This window comes from Eschscholzia californica, unplaced genomic scaffold (genome assembly GCF_041429995.1).
Source record: "Eschscholzia californica isolate CP2 unplaced genomic scaffold, dmEscCali1.0.p SCAF_6, whole genome shotgun sequence".
NCBI classification, from domain to species: domain Eukaryota; kingdom Viridiplantae; phylum Streptophyta; class Magnoliopsida; order Ranunculales; family Papaveraceae; genus Eschscholzia; species Eschscholzia californica.
Window position 1 is genome coordinate 31,719,450 of NW_028238483.1, and position 12,833 is coordinate 31,732,282.

At 36.9% G+C, this 12,833-nt stretch overlaps 1 protein-coding gene and 1 pseudogene across 1 annotated transcript; one reads left to right on the forward strand and one right to left on the reverse strand.

Annotated features, from left to right (window-relative positions):
• Positions 1 to 1,116: 1,116 nt before the first annotated feature.
• On the forward strand, positions 1,117 to 2,692 carry LOC147533579 (uncharacterized). Its single transcript, XM_086648100.1, has one exon. The coding sequence runs from the start codon at positions 1,188 to 1,190 to the stop codon at positions 2,520 to 2,522; it is 1,335 nt and encodes a 444-aa protein (XP_086504226.1). The 5' UTR covers positions 1,117 to 1,187; the 3' UTR covers positions 2,523 to 2,692.
• An 8,458-nt stretch (positions 2,693 to 11,150) lies between these two features.
• On the reverse strand, positions 11,151 to 11,648 carry LOC147533580 (uncharacterized; annotated as a pseudogene).
• Between the last annotated feature and the right edge of the window lie 1,185 nt (positions 11,649 to 12,833).

Here is a 12,833-nt window from a genome sequence, read left to right on the forward strand (position 1 = left end):
GTTTTCATAATACTCATACCAGAGAACACTCTTTCTACTGTAGCAGTTGCTACTGGAAGTGTTAATGTCAATGTCAATAGTAAGTAAACAAGCGGGTACACTTTATCTTCTTTTTTTTCTCTATCATTTGTTTTGCAAGATCAGCGATCCCTTTCAATCCTATGGTAGATTTGAAACTTAATTTTAATTGAAATAATTTAGGATTTAAATAAAATAGAAGTGGCTAACTATAAAGAATTATAAGATTTTTTTCCCAAAACAGAAAGAAATTAGGCTTTAAGGAAATTAATATTTAATAGTTACGGGAATAAGCGGGGTTATTGGTAGATACACCAGTACACGGTCAGATTCAGTGGGATAGCAGGAAATTTAAATTTTGATGTGACAAGTTGGAAAGTGGTGATTTTTTAATGGAAGTAAATGTTGGTGTGGGCCATTGACTTTTTTATTGAAAGAAAATATTAACCAATAAAGTTGGGATGGTCTTTTGTATTGGTTACTACTTACTTGGTTGTAAATTAATAGGCACCCCTTGTTCTATTACTACTACAGACATTTGGGCCGTGGGAGCCTGCACCCCCACGGGCCCCTATGTGGGCCCGCCCCTGTTGTGCACAGTCGTACTCTTCAATACTAGCTATTGTCGTGGTTTTAAACTTAACAAAAAGAAAGCCAAAATAAATGTATATTTTTTCTCCCACGATTATTTTATTTTATCTCTCTGAATGAAGATTTATCGGATCATAGCCCCCTTCTTAGAAAAGTAGAGAAAAACACGTTATTGTTATGTACTTATGTTGGGCCCTCACATTTGTTTATTTTATACTTTACTTTTCTTAAAGATCAAATCAAGTGGGTATTTTTTAAGAAAAAAAATAAAAATCAAGTGGCATTTGAAAAAAGAAAAGAAAATCAAGTGGGTATTTTAAAAGCTCATGTGACAAATAGAAAATACTTTTGTATATCTCAAAACCTGCAATAGCCCTTTATAGGAGAGCTCCTAGTGATCAACTGTTAATCAAGTACTTTAGATTAATTAATTAGGAAACTCTCAACTCTTCTTCCTCCACTTAAACCTTCTATAAAAGGACCTAATCGATTTTATCATTTGTCATCCATCAATCAAGCCTCTCACTAAACTAGTTTTTACCACTTCATCTCATTCATCTAATATAAGGATCATTACCATGAGATTCTTGTCACCATTTTCCCTCTTCCTATTCTATTTCTACTTCATCTCTTCATTCTCAAAAACAACCCTAGGATGTCATCCCATAGACAAAGAAGCCTTACTTGATTTTAAAGCCAATATCATCACCTACGCTCCAGACTGGCTATTAGGAACGTGGAAGAAATCCACTGATTGTTGTACCAAATGGGGTGGCATTACTTGTGATCCCACCAATGGCCGTGTCATTAGTCTCGTCCGTGGAGTACCTCCGCTTGATATCTTTCTAGTATCAATGAGTGGAACTTTATCTCCATCTCTCGGCAAACTTTCATTTCTCCGCGTCCTTGATCTTACTAACCTCCAGGACTTGAATGGAACAATACCACCCGAAATTGGAAAACTATCAAACCTCCGTAAACTCAATCTCAACTTTAACCAGCTATCTGGTTCAATCCCTGAAACTTTCCAAAACCTTTCTCAGCTAGTTGAGCTTAACCTCAAATCGAATCGACTGTCTGGTGTAATTCCACACTCCATTTTCACATCTATGACATCCCTTACCAGGCTTGATCTGAGTGTTAATGGGCTATCAGGAAGTATCCCAAGAATACTTGGTTCTATCAAGAACCCCAAGCACCTCAAGTACCTGAACTTGGCCAACCTCCAGCTACAGGGATCGATTCCGTCCTCCGTTTTAAAGTCTATGACATCCCTTACGGAGTTAGATCTACGCAATTGTGGACTCTCTGGTGTCATTCCGTCAACTATTGGGAAATTACAGTCACTAACCTACCTTGATTTACAAGAAAACAAACTCACAGGAAAAATCCCAACGACCATCGGTTTTCTAAGGAACTTGGAGCACCTAGACTTGTCTGGGAATAAACTCATAGAAAAAATCCCAACCACCGTCGGTTATCTCAGAAACTTGGCATGCCTAGACTTGTCCGGGAATAAGCTAAACAGATCCATTCCACGCTCCATGGGAGGATTATCCAAATTAGTCGGACTCTATCTGAATCAAAATACTCTATCTGGTAATATTCCTAGTTCATTATCTAATATAGGTGCTCTTGAGAAGTTGTGGTTAGATAATAACAAGCTAACTGGTAGTATACCGACATCGATTGAAAAGCTCAAGAACCTCCAAGTTCTAAGACTTCAGATAAACAAGCTTACCGGAGCCATACCTCCAAATGTAATAAACTTGGAGAACATTCAATTTTTTGATGTATCCATGAACCATCTGAGCGGAAAAATACCTGCTCATAAGGCTGATATCCCAGCAGCTGCGTTTGAAGGCAACAGGGGCTTATGCGGCATTCCACTTCCTCCTTGTAAGACCAATTAAGCAATCTATTCATAATTTCAGTATTCCAAAGTAGCAGTGAATTAAGGATATCACTAGATTGTCTTTTGGAATTAATGGTTGCTTGAATTGTAATCCTAGTTGACTTGCCAAACTGTACTTTGTTATCTTATCACATGAAATTGAGATCAAATAAACATTATTATGGTCAAGTACTTTCACCGTCTTAGAAATCTTTTCTTATTTTGTGGAATTCCTATATGTCGAAATAAAATATTGCTAAAACAATCTAAGTTATAGCCTGTGAAGTGTGGAAATGTGGAGGGTTTACATAGGACGAAGGTTTAGCTCAGTAGCCCGGCATAGGCACGTATATATGCCTCAACTGGACTTGGCCATGTGGGCCTTCCTTCTCATGGCTATGAGGCCCATTAGACTTGGGCGAGAGGTCCAATATAATCTGCATCAGCCTCCCCGTCTCTCAAAAGGTTTGTCCCGAACCGTTTCTTAAAAGAAAAGCTTGATGTTACCGCATACAGAGAAGTTACCAAAGCGATGCTTAATTCCTACAAAATTCAATTCATCTACCATAAATCTTAATGGTTCATACATAGTGGAGATTTTGTATACCGATATTGATATGCAACTTCAAGAATACCGAGTTACTCCGTTGTATGGCATGTTTGAGTCCATGTAGAGGTTTTGCCCTTTTCAACAAAAGTAAGTTGACACGACTTGCTGAATTTTATCCGTCAAATTTCAGTAGTCTTGACACTGTGCTACTTAGTTCTCAGCTTGATAATTACATTTACGATATGAGGCAGATGATGATTTCTCAAATTTAGATGGGATTGGAGTTCTTGGAAGAACATTGGTGGAAACTAAGAGAGATAAAACATATCATTTAGTTTATTTGCTTATCACTTTAGCACTAACTTTGCCGGTTGCAACTGCCTCCATTGAAAGAGTTTTTTCAGCTATGAAGTTAAAACACGCTTCAGAAACAAGATGAGTGATCTACGGCAAAATGATAGTTTAGCAGTCTTTATTGAAAAAGAAGTTTTTGTGAAATTGAAAATGAGTCGATTATATGAACATTTCAAAAATGAACTCTCGTAGAGGACGATTGCGTTTGTAATCGTTGATGTATTAATACAATTAATGAATATAAATATTTTATTAATTACTATGTTTGTAAAAAAAATATATTTAAGTATATAAATCCGCACCCCCTAAGTGAAAATCCTGGATATGTACCTGGTGATGAGGGGGAATATTTAAGTATATTGAAGTTTGTTATCGTTGATGGATTGTTCCAACTATGGTATGGTGGAGACTCTTCTTTCAATGTTCTCCTGTTTGGCTTCGAAAGTTGTAGTAACTTTCTTATATGTAGAATAATAAGATGGTTGAAGTATTATTGTCTTGATGTTGTCGCATAATCGTATCATCTTATTGATGTCAGACTTAATCAATTGATGTATTTCTGAAGAAAGAGAAGACGGTTGTGGTGGTGGTGGTGAAGATGGTATTTGAGATAGTGAATACGGTGATTGTGTATAACAGAATAGAGATGGTGAAATTTCTTTCATGGATTCTCCAGGATTCCAATGATAATTATACGAATAATTTGTTGAAAACCATGCATTGCATGGGAATTGATTCATCATACCTTGAGGAATATAATGTGATTGGCTATAATTCCCGTGAGGAATAGAATACAACTGATCATAATAGAACTTCTCTGGAAAAAACATTCATGAATAATTCACCCGAAACTTTAGTAGTTCTGAATATCATATGATGTAGATGCAATGGAATTCAAATGAATAATTAAACTAACGATAAACTAAGTTAAAAACAACTAAATAACTGATAAAAGAGATGCAAACAAGATAGATTTTTGATAATATTCGAAGATGTAAAACAAGACAGACTGAACTCCTTTTACAAGGATTTGGACACCTTAAGATAGACTCAAACTAGACTCTTAGATAAACATAAACTAGAAAATAAATATTCTCTAAATACTAATTTCTTGTTTGCTACTAATCCTAATCTCATAAAGATAGAAACAAATAATCATAACCCTAATTCTAACCTAACTAGACTTGGTCGTGTGGGCCTTCCTTCTCATGGCTATGGGGCCCATTAGGCTTGGCCGAGAGCTCCAATATAATCTGCATCACCATGTCACCCCGCAACGACATTACTTCAGAAAGAAAATAGTCTTTTGAATAAGATTTCCTCCAAATATCCATAAATAGGTTTTTAAGAGATTGATCTTGCAACCAAGAATTTTCCCTTACCATCAGGGCCAGCCTTGACTTTTATGAGGCCCGAAGCGAACTTAGTAAATGTGGTCCCGAATTTTTTAGTATAGAAATATAATTTTCCAATACTCCCTACCCTACATTTTTCTGAAAAAGAATTTATCAATTTTCTAAAAAAACAAAATATATCAATATGTAAGGTTGCACGGGTTTAACACATAGTAAAGTTTGTGAAATCTCACACATATTATGCAACATTTAAACACATTTTAAATTGCACAAGTTACAAAAATAGTTGCATGAGTTTGCACTGTGAGTTAAAAAGAATATACATGTACTTCTAACCAAGGCGAATAAGACTGTTGACAAAATTTCTCATACAGATTGTTAATATCATTTTGTGTCAAACTTTTCGAAGGTTTGATCTTTCATATTGACTTAAACATGAAAACCTTTGTGAAGGGCTTCTCATTGAAATTTTGGACAAAAATATCTTTCGAGTTTCCGAGAATGAGTGGGATGGAGGGAGAGAAAGAGAAGGATAGAGACATGAAGGTAAAGGTGGATAAGTGAGGGAGTGAGACTGAGTCTGGGAGTGAGGGATGAAGGAGAAAGGTATGAAGATGTGTGGAGGTGAGAGAGTGTGTTTGTGTCTGTCTCATTAGTAGATGACCAAAAGGCACTTTACGTTGTTTGTGTCTGACTCATTGGTAAATGATCAAGAGGCACTTCACGCTGACAATCAACTTTTAGATACGAAGATGACTAGACCAGAAAGAAATGATGAGGAAAATAGTTTAGAAAAAATTTAAATTGTTTGGGGCAAATTTAACTAGAAACATAAATGTGGGGGCCAAATTTTATAGTTGGTCACAGTTAGGGTAAAATTTTAAATATGGTTACAACGTGAGGGGCCACATTTAAATCAAACATCTCAAACAAGGTTAAAGAGACATGCACGTGACGAACAAATGACATGGTGGGCGGGCCTGTAAGAACAGTTTGGAATATTTGGATTGAAGTGGCTGGGAGGTAATTCTCTTCGTGTGTTTGTGACCTGGGTTACTTCATTTTCCCTATAGGCACCTCAATGATACTGCCTAGGTCAAAAGTAAGAAACAAAATGTGACTCCCAAAATTGGGTGGCCCAAAGCGAGGCTTTGCTCGCTTGGGTCAGGGTCGGTCCTGCTTACCATCATTAAGAGAAATAGAAGAAGAAAGCATGACAAGAGCAAGGCACGCCATGATATCATCAAACTATATACTTATTTTTCTTTTAATTATCTAACTCATACTTATTTTCTCTCCAGCTCATCCATCTCTTTCCTCCTCCTCATCATTCTTTTTCCTACATTTAACCTTCTTCTAACTGTGTGTTTTACCTATTTATCTTCGGTAGACTGAGTTTGGGTTTGCAATATTACAAACTTACTTTGAACTTGCATTTAACAAACTAACTTTACACAAGTTTATAGCTGTAAACTGGGTCTGCAAAGTTCTGTAAATTCGATTTGCATCTGCAAATTTGGTTTGCAAACTCAGTTTGCACCTGCAACATGGGGTTGCAAATCTTGCAAATTTAATTTACAAATCTCGCAAAATTAGTTTGCATCTGTAGTATAAATACAACATAAAGGGAAAAAAAACTGATTTGTAGTTCTTCAATGTCTAGGGAGTAGATACCCAGATTGATTAGAGAAATAAAAACTTGACTTGACCTACAAAATCGAATAGATCTACAAATTTGATTTCCATGAAACTCTATCACACTTTCTCTTTCTAGCGAGCCTAAATGATAAGAATATTGTGAGAGGCGGTTTGCTTTTGATGGCAATTTCCAAATCAAGGCAGGTTGGTGGTTTTCAAATTGAGGTAGGTCAGTGGCCATCTAATTGGAATTGGCATTGATTTGGGAAATAGAAGTCGGTGGAACCACTTATATATATGATCTGCTTGAGTGTTCATAATATATCAATATCAACAAACAACTCAACAACAACTCTTTTTAGAGAGAGCAAGTGAGAGAGATTTTGGATTTTGTTCATAGTTTTGAGCGGTGTTTAATTTCTCGGTCATCAAAGATCTAGTATAGAAGGTTAATTTTCTATACGGTACCATCTTGGGACGAACTTGCGGGTTGTGTGAGTCGTTTTCATCTATCCTTCAATAAAGATTTCTTGTTCGCCCGAGGACGTAGGTTTTAAGCCGAATCTCGTTAAATTCTGTTTACATATTTAGTTTTTGGCTTAGCTTTTCGATTAATCTTCACAATCGGATCAATTCTAGGATTGGTTCGATAGTTTCCGCGACTTTTAGTTCTAACACATATAGTATTATCTACAAGGATGGAAACACTATTACAAGAATGATGATGCTTCATCAATAGTATTCTCTATAAACTCGATTAGCAAACATAAACTCATAGCAACCTAGATCCATTAATAAATCCCGCGAGCTCGGTTCTCGATCTAGGTTCTAATGGAGAAAAAGTTTTACATAAACAACCATTTTTCGTAATCGATCAGAATCATATTTGAGCAAGCTTTTGGTCCAAACTCAAAATTCTGATGAGGTGAATGCAATTGGTCTAACCTACATCACAGGTAAGTGGGCCTAACTCAAGACCTTGAAAACATCTCAAATAATTATCCACTCAAATACTAAAGAAAAATGGAGGTCATGTGTGATGGGAAGGGTTTTTATGCACATATTGGCATCGCATTTAACCTAGCGATAGGAAGACTAGAGTGCATGTATAAGTTCTTAGTTTGGTTTTTTTTTGTAAGCAAGTCTTTCTATTATCTTTTAAAACAATCTGATTTACCACATGATTAAAATAAATAAAAAAATTCTTCAAAAAAGAACGATCTGAGTTGGCATGAGCTGGAGAATCTTTTTATAATCAAGAAAGGATCTCATTAGTACAAATTCTATATACAAATCACACTTTACTAATCAAAGCTTTTGTTGTTCACCCAAAATTTTCTTATTTTATCTCTTACTCAAATTGAATTTAACCTAATTCTCTCTCACTTTTTAAAATAATATAAATGGAAACTCACGTTATTGTTATGTACAAGCCCTATATAATTCTAATTAAAATATTGCAAAACCTAAGATTCCTCTGTACATAATACAGCTAAAAACACATGATTATGCGATTTTTCGTTTTTTTTTAATGAAATAATGCGATTTTTCGTTACTCACATAGGTCCTATACAAATATATTAGTCGTACGACTAGACAATGTGAGGTTTACACTCTTATAATTGCATTTTGGTCGCCCAGCTGCGACCAGGTCACTCTGTAGGTCTTTCAGACTGCCCGACAGACGTTTTGGTCCTTCTATTTGTAAATATTTTGAAAACGGCCAGACTTTTTTCACTTGGAAAGAAGAGGCGATGGCGAAGGTTCCCCCCTCTTCATCTCTGAGATAGAGGAAGAGGAAAACCTCTCTCTCTCCTCCACCTTCTATGTTAAGGTGAAGAAATGGAGAGAGCAAACCTCCTCCATCTCTTTCTTTAGATATAGAGAGAAAAGAGGAAGGCCTCATCGTGCATCTCTTCGTCTTAACCAGACCTAGAGGAGCGAAGTCTACTCTCTCTTCACTAAGTTTTGAATAGAGAAGAGAAATGATAACTCGTCACTCACATATCTTAACATATGGACAGAGCAAGGAGACTTGTGCTAACATGATAACTCGTCACTCACATAAATGGGATATACTCTCTGCCATCTAACCACAGAGAGAACAACGAGATGCTAAAGAACAACCCATTTTCATAAGAATGTCTTCAGTGGGAAGACGATTATACAAAACTCTCCATACTAAGAGCGACCAGCGAGGGGGTACATATTGTTGCCATATTCTCTTACCCCGAGAGCATGTTGAATAGCGAGGACGTATAAACTCATACGCATCTTTAAAACTTAACTCACCTGAAGGCCGCAGGTCCCAAATTAACTTGTCTTCATATTGTGTTACGGGAATTATCAGATGGTTCATTTGCCTCACTAAGTTTGGAAAACTTATCTCCATCATACTCTGAATGAAGATTTATTAGATCATAATTCCCTTCTTAAAAGAACAGAAAAAACATGTTATTGTTAATTTGTTATGTGTTGTAAAGCAATCCCACATTGATGGGAGACAGAAGTGTGGTGCTCCTCTTAAGAGGTTAAGCACCCTTCCCAAGTGAGGCCTTTTAAAACCGTGAGGCCCAGGTGTGCCACAGCGGACAGTATCACTAGTAGCCCGGAAGGCTGGTTCGCACCATCCTATAACATGTTACCAGCACGATTCGCTCTACTATGATGTGGTCTTGGGAGGGTGTGTTGTAAAGCAATCCCACATTGGTGGGAGACAGGAGTGTGGTGCCCCTCTTAAGAGGTTAAACACCCTTCCCCTTTGAGGCCTTTCAAAACCGTGAGACTCAGGTGTGCCAAAGCGAACAGTATCAGTAGCAGCCCGGAAGGCTGGTCCGCACCATCCTTTCGGGAGATGCTACAATGACTTAGAGGGTGACTTAGAGGATGACATAATGACGTGGAATACACTAAAAGACAGTTTTTTCAAAGTTTGACTATCGTGGGGACCGTTTTTGTTTCCAAATGAAGAAACATGTCATCATCTAAGTACCAAATTCTATGTCACTCTATCATTTCCCCATCCTTTCACCCCACATTTGTTTATTTTATATTTTTCTTTTTTAAAGATGACATCAAGTGGGTATTTCTAAAGCTCATGTGACAAATCGAAAATACTTGTGTAACTCTCAAAACCTGGATTTTGCAATAGCCCTTAAGAGCATCTCCAATGCAAAACTCAAAAAAATCTCTATTCGTCCTATTTGTCAAGTTCCAATTGAGATTCTCACTCTTAGGTGTCGAAAATTGAGATCTTCAATTCTTGTATGTCTCCAATGCAACACTCTAAACTCTTTTATTTTACTTATGTGTCATGGTTATTTTTGTTAAAAAATAATTAGTTATTTTAGAAATATACGAAGACCTGATTTCTCTTGGTTGAAATTTAAATATTTATGAGTTGGACAATTAGAGATATCTTGAGATATCTCTATTCCACTCTCGACACATCATCTATGAGATCTTAGTTGAGTTTTGCATTGGAGATGATTTTTTAAGAAAAACTCAGAAAATCCAATGTGTCACTCCGAGTTTCTAAGATTGAGTTTTGCATTGGAGATGCTCTAATAGCTCCATTTTTTTTTTTGTTGCAAAGCCCCTAATATATAGCTCCAAGTTAACTGTTAATCTTGTACTTGAATTAATTAATTAGGAAACTCTCGACTCTTCTTCCTCCACTTACACCATCTATAAAAGGAGCTAATCAGTTTTATCATCTCTCATCCATCAAGCCTCTCACAAAACTATCATTACATCACGAGTTTCTTCTCATTTTCCCTCTTCCTAGTCTATTTTTCCTTCACCTCTTTATTCTCAAAAACAACCCAAGCATGTCATCCCATAGACAAAGCAGCTTTACTTGATTTTAAGGCAAATATCATCACCTACGATCCAGAATCACTATTAGGAACGTGGAAGAAATCCACCGATTGTTGTACCAAATGGGATGGCATTGTAAGATATTTTATATAAGGGTTATTTCTCTAATGGCCCCCAACTTTGTGACCAGCTTCCCGCCTGGCCCCTTACTTTACGAGAAATACCCATATGGCCCCTTTCCGTTATAACACCGTCACTCTCTCTCCTCCATCATGTTTTCTCTCTCTGCCAACTCACGCCACATCATCTGTTACGCAACCTCATCACCTACTCCGGCAGAGGTCGCCGGCCGGCAAAATTTCCGGCCGGAGACCTTCAAACTAAATTTTTTTTTCTCTTCCTCTCTCTCTAAAAAAAATAATAATTTTTTTTTCATCTCCTCTCTCTCTCTAAACTCCGACGAAGGGGATTTCCCTTCGCCGGAGGTCGGCAGATCTTTTAGATCTGCTCGAACAGACCTTCCAGATCGGCTCGAGCAAATCTAAAAGGTCTGCTCGGGCAGACCTTTAAGGTCTGCCGACCTCCGGCGAAGGGAAACCCCCTTCGCCGGAGTTTAGTGAGAGAGAGGAGATGGAAAAAAAAAAATTTTTTTTTTAGAGAGAGAGAGGAGTAAAAAAAAAATTAAAAATTTGAAGGTCGCCGGCCGGAAAATTGGTCGGCCGGCGACCTTCGCCGGAGAAGATGATGAGGTGGCGTAACAGATGAACAACTAACATTGTTTCAGTAGGTCTTTGAAGAATGTCTTTCCTTGTTTGGTACTTCAGACGTGTCTCTTCAGCCATAAGCTCATTTACAACTTTAGCAATAGAGGGAAGTGGCTTACTATGCAAAATTGTAATACGAATTGATTTAAAATCACTACGCAGAGCCATCAAAATTGAACCAAACGACCTTCCTCTCTACGAGCAATATAACAAGCCTTCAACTCTTCGGATTTCGTAAGAGCTGACTGATCCCAAAGATCAGTCATTGCAGCATGAAATTCTTAAATACTCATATGTCTCTGTTCCATATTCTAATATCAGCTTCTAACTTATATTGTGTTGCAAAGTTCGACTGCTGGAACATATCTGCTAAGTAAAACCACATCTCACGACAAGTTTGAAATTCGCCAACTGATATCCAATTGTGTTATCCATTGAGTTATTAATCCAAGTAATAATTTTCGAATTGTTTGCTTCCCAAACCCTAGATAACTCAGCAAAGTCTCTTTTGATCTATCAATTGGTGGAACAACAGTACCATCAATGTAATCCCACAGATATTTTCCTTTCAAAAAATTTCTCATCAAAAATCTCCAATAAGAGTAGTTTTTACCATTCAATCTTACACTAATAGCTTGCAATTAATCATCTTTTCCACTCTCCATTTTCTCAATTCAATATCAAATATTACCAAGAAAGCAAATATAACCAAGAAAAACAACACCAAGGATTTAGATTTCTAATCTTAGGGTTTTGTAGGGTATAAAACCTCTTTTTGCCTCTCCAGTCTCCACTAGCCAAAATAAGAAAGGAAAAGAGGGAGAGACAAAGAGAAATAGCGAGAGAGAGCGAGAGAGAGAGAGGGACGAAGAGAGAGAGGGAGAGAGAGTGAGAGAACGACAGAGAAACAACGACATAAACAGGGAGAGATATGAAGATTAAAGCAAAAAAACGAAGATAGTGAGTTTGTTGGTTGAAGATAAGATGTGAAGATTAAGATCATGGAAGATCTACAAGAAATAGATTTGTATCTCTTTCTACTTATGTTATCTCTACTCCTATCTTTTCTCAGTAAATATTTTGTTTTCAAGTAGATCTGTATATTTGTTTTGGGTAAATCTAAGAAGACACAAGTAAAATTGCAGAATATTGGTATCTTTGTTTATGTCTCATAATGTGTGGATCTTTTTTTTTTTTTTCTTTTCATGTTGATGTTAATTAATGAAAGGCTTGGGGATCTCCCTATGAATTAAAATTAACAAATTTAGGGTTTTTACTTACATCTGTGTTCTACCAAAAAAAAAATTAATTTGGTTCAAAAAAAAATTAAAAATTTGATATTTGAAGATGGTCGGTCCGTTACCCAAGCCCGCCCAATGCCCGTTATGCCCGTTGATGAGACATGAAAAATGTCTCATCTGAATCTCTTAACTTGGGTTAGTTAGTCAAATTCGAGTCGTTACTCTAATGAATTGTTTGTTTCTTTTTCTCAGGTGTCTTCGAAGGAGTTGAGAACGAAAAATGGTTAAAAACGGGAAGACACACAAAAGGGCATTTTAGTCATTTGTAAATTCTAGTAATTTGACCAATATTGATGATCGGGTGAAAAGGAGAGTCCAAGACGAGCCTGTGGGTGAAAACGAGAGTCAAATCGGAGTCCCGGTGAGTAAAATAGACCAGGTCAAAGATTGATCAAAGTCAATATATCTAAGCCAAAGATGGACACATGTACAGAGCAGATCACGTGCGGGTTCTCTTCTGTCACAAGTTCGGTGTATTTCGGGATTTATATGGTTTTTAATTCCGGGTGACCTTACGCAGTATACTACCGTAAAACCGAATGCATCTAA